The 19,030-nt window shown below is 37.5% G+C and overlaps 2 protein-coding genes across 14 annotated transcripts in view; one reads left to right on the plus strand and one right to left on the minus strand.

Moving 5' to 3' along the window:
* Positions 1-9,030, plus strand: part of WDR41 (WD repeat domain 41) — a 42,997-nt gene extending 33,967 nt beyond the window's left edge. Inside the window, exons 9-13 of one of the 2 annotated variants that reach the window (XM_060009281.1) lie at positions 589-773; positions 3,891-4,012; positions 4,836-4,924; positions 5,886-6,019; positions 8,878-9,030. In XM_060009281.1, coding sequence (XP_059865264.1) covers positions 589-773; positions 3,891-4,012; positions 4,836-4,924; positions 5,886-6,019; positions 8,878-9,030 — 683 coding nt within the window. The remainder of the gene's footprint in view (positions 1-588; positions 774-3,890; positions 4,013-4,835; positions 4,925-5,885; positions 6,020-8,877) is intronic. The other variant, XM_060009282.1, reaches the window with a different exon arrangement.
* A 3,429-nt stretch (positions 9,031-12,459) lies between these two features.
* The window catches only part of PDE8B (phosphodiesterase 8B), a 379,854-nt gene continuing 373,283 nt past the window's right edge, over positions 12,460-19,030 (minus strand). For 11 of the 12 annotated variants that reach the window (XM_060009269.2, XM_060009271.2, XM_060009270.2 and 8 more), the window contains 2 exons: positions 16,984-17,113; positions 14,276-14,401 (listed from right to left, as the gene is read on the minus strand). In XM_060009269.2, the coding sequence (XP_059865252.1) occupies positions 14,292-14,401; positions 16,984-17,113 (240 nt within the window). In that variant the 3' untranslated portion in view covers positions 14,276-14,291. Of the gene's footprint in view, positions 12,560-14,275; positions 14,402-16,983; positions 17,114-19,030 lie in introns of those variants that run through there. The other variant, XM_060009266.1, reaches the window with a different exon arrangement.

The following is a 19,030-nucleotide window of genomic DNA, read 5'->3' on the forward strand; positions in this document are numbered from 1 at the left end:
TGAACCTGATGAGGGGATGTGGGACTCTTCGATTTATAGCCAGTTGGTCAGAAACACAGGTAACAACCTGGATTTGCAGTTAGTATCTGAAGTGGGAGAAGTCTTGCAGGACTGAGTCCTTAACTTGGGGGATCTGACACTATCTCCAGGTAGACAGTATCAAAGTTGAGTTGAATTGTAGGGACACTCAGCTGGTGTCGCAGAATTGCCTGGTGTGGGAAAACCCCACGCATCTGGTGTCAGGCATGTGGTGAGTGTGGGAGTAAAGGAGAAACAGAAGTGTAGCTTCTCTTCACTGTGTATGATCCAAGGTAAGGTTCTTTTGTTTTTATTCCCCCAAATACTTAACCAAATAGTCCAGCATGAGGTATTTCTTTCTTCGCTGAATTGAAATGCAATCATTATCACATACTAAATTTCTAAGTAAGCTTGAGTCTATTTCTGATAATCTTCCTGTTTGGCTTGTCTAGTTACCTCACTGTTCTAAACATTGTGATTTTATAGAGCAATACTACTAGGCAGTTCATTCATTTTTATGTTTAGCTTAGGTAAATGGTCAATAATGAGACATCTATGAACTCTGCCTAGATTTGAGTTTTGTAACTGGCTCCCATGTTGGAGAGCTCATCATCTGGGATATCCTGGACTGGACTGTGCAGGCCTGTGAACGCAACTTCTGGGACCCATCTCCACAGCTGGACACTCAGCAAGAAATAAAACTCTGTCAAAAGCCAAATGACGTTTCTATTCATCATTTCACATGGGATGAAGAGGTAAAAAAAAAACAAAATTGAGAAAAATATCTATAATCTTGTCTCTTTTAATAAACCGTTTCTAATTTTAAAAATTTAATCTCATGATCCTATAGAAAGTTATCATTCCGTGTGTTCACGTTGTGCTCTAAAATGTTTTGATATTTTTCAAAGATTGCATCACTTGCTTTAAAAAAGAATTTTAATCTTAGCTCTTATCTTTGAGGCAAGGAAGTGATTAAATGGCCACAGATTTAAAAACCCTATTGAAATTTTGAGTTGGATTAAATATTCCCACAGGATTTGAGGATAATGCTTAAAATTGTTCTAAGAAACACTTTGAGAAAGAATCCTTTTGAAGATTCTGGTGCATTTCCTGGAGCAGTAAAGGAAATTAAAAATTTCAGGAATGCCTTTCTTTTAGTCTGCTGGCATCATGGGGCAAGATGATTGTGTGAGAATTATTGACTTCAATCCTTTAGGCCTTGGCAGTGATGCTCTTGAAGCACTTTACATCCTTTTTTGCAGTAGTAGATTAGTACCAATGGATTTCTGAATCTTGGCTCTGATCTGAACATCTCTTCTTTTAGCTTCAGGGGCTCAGAAAATATGTTTAAAATGGGGGTTCCTTTTCTAAATATAATCACAAGAAATGTTTGAGTTATAAACGTTGAGGAGAGGGGTTAGAGGAGGCTTTTACCTCATTTTTTTTTGTGCCTTTCTGTACTGTTTAAATCTTCTAATTGTATGTGTTTTGTTATTTTTATTTAAAAATTCAGTAATAGTGTTCTGGATGGGGAGAGCATGGTCTGTTTTTTTGTTTTTGTTTTGGCTTTCTTTGCACCTCTCTTACCTTAAAAACAAAACAAAACTAAAACAGAGTAGGGTAAGAATAGGTTAAAGAACACTGTTATACCTAAAGATTAAGTTTCTTTATATCCCAATTTTATTTTTTTTAAAAAAAGTAAATATGATAGAAGACAGTAGTCTCAGAAAAGATGGAAACTATCTCTAAGAGTTGTAGCCCTAAAAATTTTATATGTATATATATTTTTATCTTTCTTTTTTAAAAAATTATTTATTTAGTTTTGGCTGTTTTGGGTCTTCTTGTTGCGTGCAGGCTTTTCTCTAGTTGCGGCGAGCAGGGGCTACTCTTCAGTTGTGGTGCGCGGGCTTCTCATCGCGGTGGCTTCTCTTGTTGCCGAGCACGGGCTCCAGGCGTGCGGGCTCAGTTGCTGTGGCTCAGCCTGCTCCGGAGTGCAGGCTCAGCAGTTGTGGCGCACGGGCTTAGTTGCTCCGCGGCATGTGGGATCTTCCCTGACCAGGGATCGAACCTGTGTCCCCTGTATTGGCAGGCAGATTCTTAACCACTGTGCCATCAGGGAAGTCCATATATATATATATATATATATATTTTTTTTTTTTTTTTTTTTTTTTTTTTGTGGTACGCGGGCCTCTCACTGCTGTGGCCTCTCCCGTCGCGGAGCACAGGCTCCGGATGCGCAGGCTCAGCGGCCATGCCTCACGGGCCCAGCCGCTCCGCAGCACGTGGGATCTTCCCGGACCGGGGCACGAACCCGTGTTCCCCGCATCGGCAGGCGGACTCCCAACCACTGCGACACCAGGGAAGCCCCATATATATTTTTAATTTGATACCTTTTTCTCACTTTTGTAAAAGTGTTTAAAGTTTTGCATTTTGTACTCTTTAATCTTAAAATTTTCGATTGGTGTTATTAACTGCTATAAATGCTTAATAAAGCATTAATAAAGCACTCACTTTTCCCTAATTTTCTTTGTTTTATCGGAGTTTTTTTCTTTCTGCAGGCGGGCCATTCATTGTTGATGACAAGTGGTTGATAGAGTGATTCTGTTGAGTAAAGGCTGCCCCAAAGCTTATTAATTCTCTAGTTGTGTTGATAATTTTCTTTGTGACTTTGGATAAATCATTTAAACTCTGCACAGATTTCCTGGTCCATATAACTAGTTTCTGAGGTTTCTCTGCATTGAATGTCACCCAGGACACTAGATTTTAGCAAGTTGGCTAGCTGTTCTCATTAATGCTCATGGCACTGGTCTTCAGCTTGCATTGCTACATGCAGAATACCAATCCTGAGGGTCAAGGGGATCATTCCAGATTTAAACTCTGGTAAGCCTTGGGGGGCATGTTTTGGTCGAGATGCTGTAGGTCTGAGTTGGCGTTGTAGCCTTTGAGGCTGCATGAGAAGTATTCTTTGGTGAGAACAGGTAGGCAAAAAAAAAAAGGAGTTTTGAAAGGTCTTTCTACTGGCATACCAACTGAGTAAGAATGAATGATTCTAAGACAAGAGCTACCAGAAGTCTAGTGACTTGCAAAATAATTTTGGAAGCTAGGTGGTATGGTATGAGGCAAGAGTAAGGGACTGGAGTAACATGACCTGGATTCTAATATCAAACTCTCACGTCTTAATTTTTGTGTGATATTAATCTTTTTTTATTTTGACTTATTATTCTGGAAAATAGCTTTTCCTGCATTAATGAGATGTTGTGAGGTTGAAGTAAGGTAAGTATTGGTGAAAGTACTTTCAAAAGATTAAAGCTGCTTTAGTAAAAAGGTGTTTCTAATACTACATTTGGAAAAATGTTTTTGTGAAGCCACTGTATATATGCCACTATAGCATATGCTTTTTTGTATCCTTTATAGGTCTTGTGATGCTTAAGATGTGGAGTGCAAGTAATTTTGCTCACATTTTTCAGGCAAAAGAAGCTAAGTAGTTTTCCCAAGGATATAGTATTATGTGGATGAAAACCTAGGTTGTACCTCAGCAGCTCCACCTCCACTGCAGGCCAGTCTGTCAGCCACAGCTCCTTTCTCTGTCACATTTCAACGAGGAAGAAAGCGATGCTGTGGGGTATAATATACAACGCTTTCTCTGTATTAGCAGTTGTGTCCTTCCACCTTCTAAATGCTGAGCTTTCCTTTGTGCTTTGATATTTTTGGATTTCAGAGGGCAGTACAATAATTTGGGCTGAAGGCTAGGAATAGGGAAGGTAACAATGGCTTTCTGATCTCACACCAGGCCTGGAAATCTATTACACCAGGTAGTGGTAAGTACTAGTTTTATGCCCATTACTGAACTTCCCCCCCTCTCCCCCCGCCAGAATGTATTTGTTGCAGTTGGAAGGGGTTTATACGTCTATAACCTTCAAATGAAGCGTGTGATTGCCTGCCAGAAAACTGCACATGACTCCAATGTCCTGCACGTTGCCAAACTTCCAAACAGGTACAAGTTTCCGTCAGTTCTGTAACAGGTGAAAGAAATGCATAGTTCCAGTGTAATTTTTCAAGGGGCAAAGTCACCTGGCTCCGTGGCTTGACCTGTTATGTTCTTTTGGAAATGGAGAATACCCCATGGCTATCTTAACAGAAGAGTTGGTGGCATTATATTATGAAATTTACAAGAAGCAAGGTTCAAATGAATTACATTGAATTTCATTATAAGAAGAGATAATTTAAAATTCGGTATTTATTTTAAAAGATAAAAGACTTTTGGGCACTGACTGTGTACTAATTTTTCTTTTTATATTTTCCACAAACCCACCTTTTTGGTGGTGGTGTTTGATTACGGCTTCAATTAAATGGTAGTCTCCTGTTGGCTAAGGCTGCCAACTGAGGGCTTTCCCCTCAGGGTAGATTTGGCTGTTGAGTTTCTAGGGATGAATTATATGAAGGAAATAGAATTATTTTCTATGCAGGATACTTTTAGAGTGAGAGGCGCCCTGAGAAGAGATACCGTGAGAGGAAGGAATGAGACTTCTCAGGATATTGTGAAACTGTAATTCGTAACCTGTTTCCTGAATGCATTTTTAAAAATGGAAATGATACATATTTATAACATTTGAACCAATGTAACAGTATAATGTGTGCCTTTCTTGAGGAGTGCTTTTACTTTGCATTGTAAAGCCATATTGATAAATTGTGATTTTTATTGGCTCCTGCCAAGAGCTGAATAAAAGCAGTTGCGGGCTCCACTGATTTCTTTCACTGCAAATTTAGCATAGGCCTTCCATGGTGCTCTTTTTATCACTGATTTTCTCTTCTGACAGGCAGTTAATCTCATGCTCAGAAGATGGAAGTGTACGCATTTGGGAGTTACGAGAAAAACAGCAGCTTGCAGCTGAACCTGTACCAACAGGTGAGTATCTTTTCTCAAAAAGGTAGTCTTGCTTTTTTTTTTTTTTCTCATATGCAAGACAGAAGAAAGGCAGTGGTATGTAACCACAAAATAATATACAGTGTGCTCCAAATAAGCATCAGATGTTTACATGAAGCATTTGGTAATTGGGATCTAGGATTCACATTTAAATATTGCTTTACTGTAGAACTACCTGTTTATTTCAGTTCAAGTCAACTAGGATTTTTTTGTTTTGAGGGGAAACTATTATTCCTGGTAATCTGACTGACTAAATGGCCTAATGAACTATTTACTCATTTATATTGTCTGTAATTATGTCTGGTATACAGACAGAATTTGTATCATCAGGTGTCAAAGTTCTTTCAGCCTTAAAGCATTATCATTAACACAGAACTCAATTTATTTATAAACATTTTTGTATTTATATCATCTCATGAACTCTTTGATTTTCAGGTGTTTGATTTGAAAAACAAAATCCCTGTTAGTTAGCAGCCTTTGCATAAGAAATCAGATGCTGGTACCCCTGGAATTTCTTCTGGTTATTTGAAGTCATAGGGCATTGCTCTGGGACATCCCTATGTTGCTTTTTGCCTACCCTTTATTGATAAATCTGAGTTGTGACCTCCCCCACCCCCGCCCCACCTCATTGCCATTCAGGCCTTTCATTTCTCTCCTCTTTGATTCCCATTGCCTTTTCCTCACGTTAACACACCTTCACCAGTGCGTGAGTAGGGACAATAAAAAGAGATGAGCAACAAACCTGGGTAGCTAAGAGGAAACAAAGTAACATATTTAAAAAACCCTAGTATAGTACCTGGTACCATCTGCTCACTAAGCCCTTGACTAAAATAAGTGGGGAACACTTTTTGCATTTAAGTTTTGTTTTTCTGATCTTAGATTATTATTATAAGAAAAGAGCACAGTAATTTCGAAAATGACTGAAATGGCTGTGTTTTTCTAGGTTTTTTTAACATGTGGGGATTTGGAAGAGTAAATAAACAAGCCAGCCACCCTGTTAAAAAACAACAAGAAAATGCCACTTCATGTTCACTAGAGCTTATTGGCGATTTAATTGGACACTCATCATCTGTGGAGGTATTATTTTTAATAGGCATATAAATGTCCAGGGAATTCCTGCTTTTTGCATCTCACTGCTCTTCTTTCATTTGGTCTCATAAAGACCTAAACTTTCTCTTATCTGTAGGTTTTTGTGGAATCTAAACATGGAATGGGATAGGTTATATAGTATGTGCCATTAGGATCTCTCTTTACAGAGAAATGATTTGAAGAAGGGATGTCTTGCTTCTAAAAAATCGCTTAATTACTATTACTTATGAGATGTAGATAGCTGACAATAAGGATGGTGTGAATAATGTTGAATATGTAACAGTAGTAAATAGAGGGTACATGGAGGGTTGTGTTTATGTATGTAGAGGTAAAGCCTTATAGAATCTAATTCCAGGGAAGTTTATCAAATTCATGAACAGTACTGTTTTTACCTCCCTTTGGAGGATAATAATTTGTTAGCGTTAGTAAAACCCAGTGTCTTGACTGTCATTGTGCATATATAAAAATAATAGTTGAGAATTATAGGATGCATAAAGTTCTAACTTGTTATAAATATATTCAAATACTTTAATATTTACTATAGGCATTATTGCCTGTAATGAAGAAGGAATAAGACCAGTCGAGGTAAAGAAACGATTGGAACTGGTAACAGTATAAGCAGAGCCCTAAGTCCCCCTCCCTTCCCCCCTCCCTCCCTCCCTCCTTCCCTCTGTGCTGGTCTTAGTTGCGGCATGCGGGATCTTTGTTGTGGCATACGGGCTACTAGTTGCAGTATGCGGGATCTAGTTCCCGCGTGCTGCAGGCCCCCTGCACTGGGAGCATGGAGTCCTAACCACTCGATCACCAGGGAAGCCCCATGAGTTTCTTAAATTGTTCTTCCCTGTTTCATAGCCAGGGAGGAACAAATTGTTTTTCATTTGAAAGTGCATTTATACTTAGAAGCAACAGCACAACACTTGTTATTAGCATTTCCTGTATTTCAGGCACTACACTAGACATTGGCGTTTACAAAGAGATATAATATAAAAATATTATGGTCCTGGATATGAGCTGAACCTTGATGCTTAGGTAGGATTAAGATAGTCTTACGACCATAAGCTCCCTGATTTTGGGTACTTACATCTTACTCATTTTTGCCTTCCTCTGCCAGGTAGCCCAGTTGTTTTCATTTTGTTTTTTAACTTTGGGAGTTGTGCAGATGGAATGTGGTAGACAGGAGGGCAAAGATAGAATCTACTTGGTGGCAAGGAGCAGGTTGGCTAGGCTGGAGGACTGTGTTCCGATGAATGGACACAGTAGGAGATAAAGCTGGGAAAGTAGTTTGGGGTCAGATTACTGAATGTAAGGCTAAGGAGTTTGGACTTTTTAAAAAAATTCATACATACATACACAAAAAGTTTATGTATTTATTTTGGCTGTGTTGGGTCTTTGCACACGGACTTTCTCTAGTTGCGGCGAGCAGGGGCTACTCTTCGATGCGGTGCGTTGCGGTGGCTTCTCGTTGTGGAGCACAGGCTCTAGGCGTGTGGGCTTCAGTAGTTGTGGCGCACAGGCTTAGTTGCTCTACGGCATGTGGTATCTTCTCGGACCAGGGCTCGAGCCTGTGTCCCCTGCATTGGCAGGTGGATTCTTAACCACTGCACCACCAGGGAAGTCCCTGGACTTTATGTTTTAAATAGTAGGAACCTATTAAAGGTTTTTAAATGGTGTGGCACATTTGTCATTGTATGGAAGTGTTCAATTCTTAGAAATTTTCCTGAGTGGAAGTGTTGACATTTAATTACTTTTTAAAAAAATCTTGGCTCTTTCTTGAATTTTCTCATTCCTTTTTTCTTTTGATCCTTACTCTCTAAGCCTAGTCCTATCTACCTGTATTTATTGAATTCTAACTTTTCCATCTCCTGAGGAGTTTTGCTCTGCTAGGTCTCCACCCCTCACTCCTACATCATCAGCTGAGCCCTTCTCCTGCTATCTTCAGAAATGTATGAGTTATGTCTTAGAAAACTTGCATCCTATTTCTCTCCTATATTTCACTCTTTCCCTCAAAGAGCTCATCCTTTTCATTTATCTCCTCTCTACTCCATAGGATGCATGCTGCCTTCTCATCAACATTCCATTTTCGTATTCTTACCTTCCAGCCTGTTCCTTCACTGGGCATGACCTTCCTTTTATTTGGAGAGTTTTATGTTTTTGAAGCTTTTTCTGACAACTTCATTCATTATTGAACTATGCCTCCTTTTTCTGCATTTCTGTGGCAAATCATAGCCTGAACTATGCTATTTAGTACCTGATTACATCATCTTTAATTGGTACCCTTATTGTTTCAACTATGATTTGGTTTTCACAACTGAATTAGAACCTTTTTAAGGGTAGGGACTATAAGCATATAGATGACACTCAGTAAATGCTTAAGGATTGATTATGTCTCTTTTTATAGAGAGCTAAAGCCATTGTTTCTCTTGGAGAATTTGGAATTCAGACATTTTATTGGTGGCCATTTTTGCATAAATAAGAAGGCCAGTAAAAATGATTAAGTAAAGCAGGTTTGTTGGGACTTCTGACAAAAATCTTAAAACCAATACTTGAGGAATTAGATAATGGTAAAATTTAGACGATACTTTGGGACTTCATGTACTTTACAAAAATAGCTGTTATTTATAGTTCTGTAGTTGAGTAGTATTTACTAGTCTAGCATTTGTATATTTGTATGTGATTATCACTCACACTTAAAAATAACATTTCTCATGAAAGATACGGAGTTTTACGGTCAGATCCAAAGAAGTCTCCAAGGTACACATTTTAACAAGCACCTGTCTTAATCTAGTTAGTATTAGCCTCTTCTCCTTGAAGTTCCTATAATCAGTAATTAAAATTTTTTTTTACAGATGTTTCTGTACTTTGAAGATCATGGACTAGTGACATGTTCTGCTGATCATCTCATTATTTTGTGGAAAAATGGAGAACGAGAATCTGGATTGCGCAGCTTAAAGTTATTTCAAAAATTAGAGGAGAATGGTGACTTATATCTTGCTGTCTAGTTTAAGGAATTTGAACACCTGTGCATGAACCTTGAACAGCAAATATAGGGGTAATACTCTGAAAACCATTACCATATTAATCACTTAAATTTTGTAATTTTTTTTTCTTGTTACTCCATAAAATTCCAATTGTTTGAATTCTTTTTTCTGGGGCTGCAAACCAGCAACAAGTTGCTTCTCAGGTATTAGTACTTTCACCAAAGAATATAGCACAAGTTTTTCATTTGACTTTTCACATAACAGTTACCTGAAACCATTGAAGGAATGGGTCTAATTTCAGCAGTGAATTTTCAGAAAGTGAAGTTTTCAGAGTTCATCACATATACCTGTTGAAGCAGAATTAAATTATACCACAGTGTCCTCACAGAGATAAATTTTTTATGCTTTGAAAAAACTCTACACCAGAAATTATATGAGTTTATGTTTAATGAGGAGAAGAGTACTTGGAACCTCTCACTCTCTCTAATGTAACTATATTGCCTCTAATTAAATTTTTATTCATCAAAAGGGATTAGATTTTTAAAATATTACATGTAATTTCTTTCATTTAGCCTTTTTGGATTTTGAAATACCTGACTTTGTTCTCCAAAGTTGTTAGTATTTTAACTATACCTGTCATTCTTTTAAAGATTTATTCAAGGAACCTACTTTTATGGAAATAAATATACATGATCATTATAGACGATATTTTGGGAGAAAAATGAAAAATCCGGTGAAGAGTAAATAGGTAGGATGTAGCATATCTTGAACTTAAACCTTGAGATATCCGGAAAACTGATGCCTCCCTGTAGGAAATGAAGATTCCATAATAATTGTACTTTGTGCTGCTATTGAAGTGGTGAGTGCTGTGTTTTAAGCTTCTTAATTTGAACCTAGACCCTGGGAGGAGGTAGAAATAGAAATAACAGTATTTTTTTATTCTTTGGTTTTCTTTAGAGCCTGTTTGATTAAGCATTCTTGTGATAAATTTAAATATATCCTTTCTCCTACAAATCCCCCTGGTCTTTAGTAACTCTCAGTATTCTAAATATGAAGCAAACCTGAATCTCTCACTGTTTTAACTACAGCTTTTTTTTTTTGGTGCCAACTAATTTGTTTAAATCCTTTTTTTTTTTAAAATTCTAGCTACTGAAATCCCTATAAACACAAATCAGGAGGAATCTTATTACAGTGTATTTTTTTCCCCCTAGCCTGAGCAGCTATTGACTAGATTCTTGGTAATAGACCAGCAGCAGCCCCTCATATATGCCAGAGATGAGAGCTAGATCAGTAAAGTTACAGTGTTTTCAAAGTGCCTGATTCATCTTACCATTGGCTCAAATATGAAATGCTTGAGACAGGCATCACTTATGAGTTTCTTGCAGACCACTGAGATTTAATCATCTTCATCACCCCATCAGCCTTAGAGCACTCTTTCTCCCTTTTGGTACTAAAGAATAAAAATTAAAAAGTGTTCCATACATTAAAAAATGGGTGGGTTTAATTGTGGAGTTAATATTAAACTGCTGATGAAAGAATCGTATTGAAGTAAACACCAGGTGGCTGATGTGTCAGAGGACTAATCCTTCTCAAAGAACACTTTCTGGATTTATTTTTTCATCACACACACCCTAATGGAATCTTTGTAAATTGTTGTCACTAGTGTCACTAGTTTTACCTTTGACAGTTGTTGTTTCCTCAACTACCTAGAAAGTCTGGAAGAGCTATGGTCATCTATGCCAGACCAGTGCCATAATGTTATAAATAAGGAAGCTGAAGCCCAGTCAGGTAAGGCCTTCCAGTTAGTTAGCTCAATTCTCATTAGCATCAGTAAACGAATTTAAAAACAGAAATTGAACATGACTGGAATGAGAGAGAAGGGTTGTATGATTACCCTTTGAGCAAAACCAGATAATGTTCATAGTCATTGTTTCTGTTTTAATTCACAATGAAAATACCTTTATGGAGAAATATAATAAAATTTATGTAACCACCGTTACATAATAGAAGAATGTGAATAGAAAAATTAGCACTGCCTCTTAGCCGACAGATTGTTGTTATCGTGGCATACGTATCTGAGCAGTCATACTGAGGCACTGCTAATCTTTTATCCTGAAATTGGAACGTGGGTAGGATTCCTAAACCAGGCAGACATGCATTTTGGGCTGAGTGCATCAGATTATTGATCGGAGTCATTGTTAGGCTTTTAATTTTCTTCCATAGATGGACTTTCTCTTATTACCAGCTAGCTTTTTCTTTGGAGATTCTACTATTAGGTCATGAGTTTTAAAGTTTTCTTGAATTGTATAAGATAGTCAATGAATTATAAAAGGAATTCATAGATTCTTAACTGCTTTTTTCCCTAATTTGTTCTGGATTAGTATTATGTAATAGTAATCTATTCACGTGAATGATACAAACCACAGGTGAGTTGGGGGAGCAAATAGTACTGATGAAAGTACCACTGTGAGTCCCTCTGTTATTAAAATCTAGAGGAAAACCTCCAACCCATTCATGGGAACTTGATGGTTTTTGCTTTCATGAATGCCCTAAGGTCAGAGATGGAGTAAAACAGTGAGATGGGAAAATCTAGCAGAGACTCAGACTTTGATGGCTGCTTACTAGTTGTATGCAGAGTGCTGCAAAAAGTTGAACTTTCAAACTAGAAGAATACAACTATAAGAATACAACTATAACTGAGGTCGATAAATATTATGTGCATTTTTTCCATTTCCCTAGCTTAGCTTTCAGTGCTGTTATATTTGCAACACCAGAAGTAATACTATGCAGTGGGCCTTGTCATTTTTATTTAAAAATACCCTTATTACCTCATTCTCTGGCTTACTCACATAACACAATCAAGAGCCTAAACTTGAGGGACATTGTATTTATCTTTCTCAAGTTGAGTGCGTTCTGATTAATAGATGAGGCTTGTTCTTTGTCCACAAGACTAAGCAGTCCTAACTCTGAAGGTAAGCATATTTTAAAATCTTAAATTGGAAGTAAAGAATAACCTAATTAAATTATAGGGTTATTCTGGTCCCGGTAACAGTGTTTTATAACTAACTTCTGGTTAAGTAGTAGTAGTAATGTGACTTCTCTCTAGTTTAGATCATGTTATATTTTCCTAAATTAATAGGGTTCCCCTCAACACAGACTTATGCTCAGTATGAGAGACAATTATAATAGTTTATACTCACTCATCTGATACACATACCATCTGAAAGACTATTTGGAGGAATGCACTATTTAGTTAGCAACTCAGTAGAAGATTACACCATAGTAGATTACACTGATAAAGAGCAGAGCTATGCTAAAGCTTTAGTACCTGGCAGTGTTAATATGAAATTAATTTGAAATTATACTGAGTCAGTTTTAACAAACATTCACATAGAAAAATGTCAGACATCTGATGAATGTCACTTACCAAATGGAACCAAAAGCGAGATGGTCAAGAAAAGATTGTCGTTGCTTCAGGCAAGCTTCTGAAGCCTAGGCAAATTATTTAGCTCCTTAAAATGGGATTCTGACATCCTGAATTTAATGTGTTCTGAAAACAAAGCGTGTGACTCATGAAATAACACTAAACCGAAATATTGAAATTATGAAAAATTTAGGCCAAAGAGGTAAAATAAAAACAGCTGTTAGGAATGAAAAATGGCTGTAGGAATTTAGTTACAAGTACTTCACAAAAACATTTTCATCACATTTACTTAGTGCAGCATTACAATACAAAGCTAGCTGCTGTCCTGACCAAGCAAGTTCTCTTACCATCTAACAAAAATAATTTAGGTACATTTCTTTGCATGGAATTGTCATATATGTTTCCATTTGTTGGTACAAAACATAGAAAAAAACATTGGCATGTTTTGTAGTGATAAGTAATTTTTGCCCCCATGTACTAGGTCCACGTGTTCTGCATTCCAATTTTCATTTGAAAAAAGTAACTAACTACTGGTTCAGTTAATTTAGTCTCTGTTTATACCTCTTAGAAATGCAGCATGAAGTACAGAGAATTTGAAAGAAAAACAAAGATTTTGTTTACAGAATCTCTAATTTATAATACATAGAGAAGGGTTGGCTGGTAAAAGAGAAAAGAAAATCTCAAGTCTGACTTCATGTAGACCACAGAAAGTTGTGAAAAGAGCTGTATAAAAATATGCACTTGTGCTTTAGAAGCTTTTAGCATACAATTAATAGCTTAAAATAGTATTTACTGCTTCCCCATATGCTATTTTCTGATATATTTACACACCTTGCAATCTTTTTTTCATCATTAAAGCAAAATGGCATGATCTTAAATATAGATAGGTTAAAAACATCTGAACCTTGAAACTTCCTCTGTCTCCTCAGTACTCGGCACAACGTACTCCATGGACTTAAACCCTGAAAATTTAGATTGCTTTAATAAAAATTTTAAACAGCAAATGTATATAAATTTTTTTTTTAAAAAAAAGCTTGTCCAAGGGCATTCAGATTAATGGCTTGTATATAATACCTACTGTAGTGCCTTGTAACTGCCTCTGTAAACCAGAAATAAAGGGAGAAAGCTCTTGGATTCCTCACAGACAAGATGTCACTTCCTTCCCCATCATGGTTGACTTTCTGTTAAGATGAATCCCTTTTGTAGGAGAGAGGACTACACAGGCTGCTGATACCAGTCTAGAGAAGGCACTCACCAGGCCAAGACAGACTATGTTCTAACTTGGGTGTTACACCATTGATCAGAACCACCTAGCCATGGAGGCTCTGAAGCTAACTAGTTTATCAGCAGTTTGGTCCTAGTTGTTTTGCTCACTTTATATGGGTTTCTTTTCTTAGATATTCTTATGAGCCTTTTAGATTGCTCTTGAGGAAAATAGTCAAGCTAAACAGTGATGGTGACTTTCATGGTAAAAGATGAGCTAAACCACTAGCTAAGCTACATGGTCCATCATCCACAGAGATGGTGGGCTCGTGGGCACCAAGTCTTTGCTGCATGTCTCCTGCTAGTTACAGTGAATCAGCTGCAGGGTTTGATGAGGGCAGACAGGATGACAGCAGGGCAAAGGATTTTGCCATGTGTTTGTTCTGTCACTAAGTGATTGTTCAAAATTTTTCTTCATGGAACATAATTTTCTAAAAATGAAATTTGGGAAGTTGAATGATTAAAAGTCAGATATTAAACATTAGCTCCTTAACCTACACCTGTCATTTTCATTATGAAGGAAAGCCTCTTGTTTACACTACTGTGATTCACAGTGCCCTTTGTAGATCAAGAGGTCACCTTCTCTGTCTTGGCTTTAGCTGTCAGATGGAAGCCTCAGACTTTTGCACTTTAGGTCATCTAACGTCTTCCAGTGTTTGTAGTTATCGGCCAAATGTTGCATCAGGGTTGGCAGGTGTGCAAAGGCTGCAAGGATATAAGAGAATAAAAAGAAGCCTGTTAAATTAGATTCCAGGAGCATTTATAAGGTTGGGGCTCTGTGGGACAAATTTGGGATCACAATTGGAGGAGAGGTACCCTAGGTTAGGCCTAAGGTGAACACAGAAGCATGAGAAGGATGAGTTACTAAACACTGGTTTCTGAAATATGAACAGGTCCTTTTAACTAAAAATTGATAACAACAAAAGATCAGAAAGAGAAATTAAAGAAACAATCCCATTTACCATCACATCAAAAAGAATAAAATACCTTGGAATAAACCTACCTAAGGAGGCAAAAAACCTGTACCCTGAAAACTATAAGATGTTGATGAAAGAAATCAAGGATGACACAAACACATGGAAGGATACCATGTTCTTGGATTGGAAGAATAAATATTGTGAAAATGACTATACTACCCAAGGCAATCTACAGATTCAGTGCAATCCCTATCAAGATACCGATGACATTTTTCACAGAACTAGAATGAAAATTTTTTTAATTTGTAAGGAAACACAAAAGACACTGAATAGCTAAAGCAATCCTGAGGAAGAAAATCAGAGCTGGAGAAATCAGGCTCCCTGGCTTCAGACTATACTTCAAAGCTACAGTAATCAAAGTGGTATGGTACTGGCACAAAAACAGAAGTATAGATCAATGGAACAGGACAGAAAGCCCAGAAATAAACCCATGCATCTATGGTCAATTAATCTACAACAAAGGAAGCAAGAATATACAATGGAGAAAAGATAGTCTCTTCAATAAGTGGTGCTGGGGAAACTGGACAACTACATGTAAAAGAATGAAACTAGAACATTCTGTAACACCATACACAAACTCGAAATGGATTGAAGACCTAAATGTAAGGCTGGCTACTATAAAACTCTTAGAGGAAAACATAGGACACTCTTCACCATAAATCACAGCAGTATCTTTTTGGATCCACCTTGTACCTAGAGTAATGAAAATAAAAACAAAAATAAACAAATGGGACCTAATTAAACTTAAAAGCTTTCGCACAGCAAAGGAAACCATAGACAAAACGAAAATACAACCCACAGAATGGGAGAAAATATTTGCAAATGAAGCAACCAACAAGGGATTAATCTCCAAAATACACCAACAGTTCATGCAGCTCTGTATCAAAAAAAAAAAAAATCAAAAAATAGGCAGAAGATCTAAATAGACATTTCTCCAAAGAAGACATACGGATGGCCAAAAGCACATGAAAAGATGTTCAACGTCACTCAATGAGAAATGCAAATCAAAACCACAATGAGGTATCACCTCAAACCAGTCAGAATGGCCATCATTAAAAAGTCTACAAATAACAAATGCTGGAGAGGGTGTGGAGAAAAGGGAACCCTCCTACACTGTTGGTGCGAATGTAAATTGGTGCAGCCACTATGGAAAATGGTATGGAGGTTCCTTAAAAAACTAAAAATAGAGCTACCATATGACCCAGCAATCCCACTCTTAGGCGTATACCCAGAGAAGACTGTAATTCAAAAAGATACATGCACCCCAATGTTCACTGCAGCACTCTTTACAGTAGCCAAGACATGGAAGCAACCTAAATGTCCCTTGACAGATGAATGGATGAAGAAGATGTGGTGTATATATATATATATATATATATATATATATATATATATATATATACATACACACACACACACATACATACATACATATACAATGGAATATTACTCAGCCATGAAAAAGAGTGAGATAATGCCATTTTCAGCAACATGGATGGACCTAGAGATTATCATACTAAGTGAAGTACGTCAGAAAGAGAAAGACAAATATCATATGATATCACTTATATGTGGAATCTGAAAAAAAAGATACAATTCAACTTATTTACAAAACAGAAATAGACTCACAGACTTTGAAAACAAATTTATGGTTACCAAAGGGGAAACACGGGGGGAGGGACAAATTAGGAGTTTGGGGTTAACATATATACACTAAATAGATAATCAACAAGAATCTACTGTATAGCACAAGGAACTCTACTCAATGTTCTGTAATAACCTATATGGGAAAAGGATCTGAAAAAGAATGGATATATGTATAACTGAATCACTTAGCTATACACCTGAAAGTAACCCAACATTGTAAATCAACTATACTCGGATATAAAATAAAAATTAAATTCAAAAAAATTAAAAAGGATCTCAAAAAAATGAAAAGCTGTTTATCAACTGATATTATGAAAAGAATCTGTGATTCAGAGTAGACTTAGTATATTTTATGTTCTCTCTAGAATTTCCTCCAATGACAGAATAAAACTCCTGTAAGCTTTGGAAACATGTCCTTGGAAGAGTTGAACACCTGTTTATCCAGTTACCAAACATCCACTGAGTCTTCCATACACATGGTTTGTGCTGAGGACACACAAAGTGTTAATGCACCCCCACCACACCTGGCCACAAGCAGCTGACTTTTTCTTTTAAGTTACATTTCGTTTACACCTTTAGGCCCAGCCTCTGTCATTAAAGGTAACCATCATAATGTATAGCAAAATATTCTGTTTGTGGGTAACAAAACAGGAACTGTCTTACCATCCCAAGCATCAAACATGTCTGTTATGAAGTAGTCAATAAAGGAGATCTGGGACTTGGGGATGCTACAGGTATTCCGGTCGAATACTGGCATCACTACAGGTAGCCCCTGTCTCTTCTCTTCATCAGTCTGTAAGAAATAACACAGGGCTGTAGGGCACATAAGGAGCTGTCACAGTAACATCTAGTTTTTCAGAACCACTCTGTGAAAATGGGTCATAATCCAGTTGTATCTGTGAAGAAATTGGCTTGGCAAGGTCCTGAGGCTTATATAAGACAACCACCTGATGAGCTCCAGTGACTGGATTCAGGTCTTCTGACTCTCAAATGTGTTATGCTATCTTACAGCACCTCCTGAAGCACTTATCTCAGGATTTGTAGCCCCTTTTCTGAGATCTGTTTTCATGATCGCAAGGTCAAGACTATTTTCAAAGTAACACTAATAATACTAAGTGGCGTTTATACTGAGGGTACAGGAGCGATGGTGTGTTTAAAACTGCTGACGCCTTAGCGTGAATCAAAGAACTGGCACCAAGCTGTACAAATAGTCATTGTATTATTCACTGTCATATGCTTGCACTTTAAAAAGAAAGCCAGTTTCACTTAAGAATGTCTTCATTAAAGTAGTAAGAATTATTAATCTTATTTAAACTTGACCTTTGAAAATACGTCTTTTTAATATTGTGTGTGACAAAATCGGAAGTACATACAAAGCCCTTGTGCTGCACATCAACGTATTATGGTAGTTTGGATGAAAAGCAGTTAGGCAGTTGAGCTGAACTAGCTTCTTTTTTTCATGAAATAACTATGTTTTACTCAAAAGAATGACAAACTGAGATTTTTCAGATTGGGGTATTTGGTCATGCAATTCTCAAGATATGTGTAAATCTGAGTATTTTGCACATTAGAGTGTATGTTTTATGCATAAGGTCATAATTCACTGGGCTGAAATTGAGATCCACATTTACTGGTAGTATGCTGAACCGGAGGCTGGCTGATCAGAGACCTCATTTGTAACCTGATTTTTAGGTCACATTGTCTTGTGAACATTAGTACTTTCCTTTCTGGGAAAAGGACACCTAAACAGGGAGATTACCTTAAAGAACTTAAAAGTGGTTCTTTCCCGTTCCCCATTCACATACTTTGAGAATAACTAGGAGTAGGATTTTAAGTCTTCTCTGTGGGTCCTGGGAAGCCCCGATAATGGCCTCCTACCAGTTTTTGGCTCAGCTTGCTCATTTCAGGTCAGTAGATTAGGCAGCCTTAAAATAGCCACTGCTGTTCAAGGAGTAGTTTGGGTTTTTTCCCCTCTCTTTCTGGCAAGCTCAGAACTGCTTGTCCTATTTTTCTTTATTCATGGGGTCTCTTCCCATCCTTGAAAGCTGCACCTAACTTACTGGGTCCTCGGCTGCCCTTTGCCCCTGCCAACCCTTTTAGACATTATCAGCTATTCTTTTATTCTGCCTCAGCGGTATGTTCCAGCCGTATAGGCACACAACCCTCCCCCCCCGCCCCCCGTCCCCAAATGCATTACTTGTAGCTACTTGTGACATGTTTGTCTATCACAAATAATAAACATTAGTCCTTAGAGCCTCTTCTTTGAAAGTAGGCCTCTTTTAAATGGCATCTTGTGGTCTACTACGTTATTCTCCTTTAATTCCTCTTCACACTGCCAAAGTTGCTGTTTTCCTTATATAAAAATTCTGGTTTTCCTCCCTACTAATTTTGCTCATAACCCTTTGTTCTCCCAGAACTCTCCCAGAATGTCCTTTCCCATTTCTAAATTTTGAAATCCTTCAAAAACAAAAACAAAAACACCAGCTCTAACACCTTTTCCACAAAGCCCTTTTATCTAGAAAAAAAAACTCTTTCTGAACTCCTAGGACTTAACATATACCTCCTTTAAAAGTGTTTTCATTTTTTTGTTTGTTTTTTTTTTGCGGTACACAGGCCTCTCACTGTTGTGGCCTCTCCCGTTGTGGAGCACAGGCTCCGGACGCGCAGGCTCAGCGGCCATGGCTCATGGGCCCAGCCGCTTCGCGACATG

Source organism: Delphinus delphis, chromosome 3 (genome assembly GCF_949987515.2).
Source record: "Delphinus delphis chromosome 3, mDelDel1.2, whole genome shotgun sequence".
Lineage (NCBI taxonomy): Eukaryota > Metazoa > Chordata > Mammalia > Artiodactyla > Delphinidae > Delphinus > Delphinus delphis.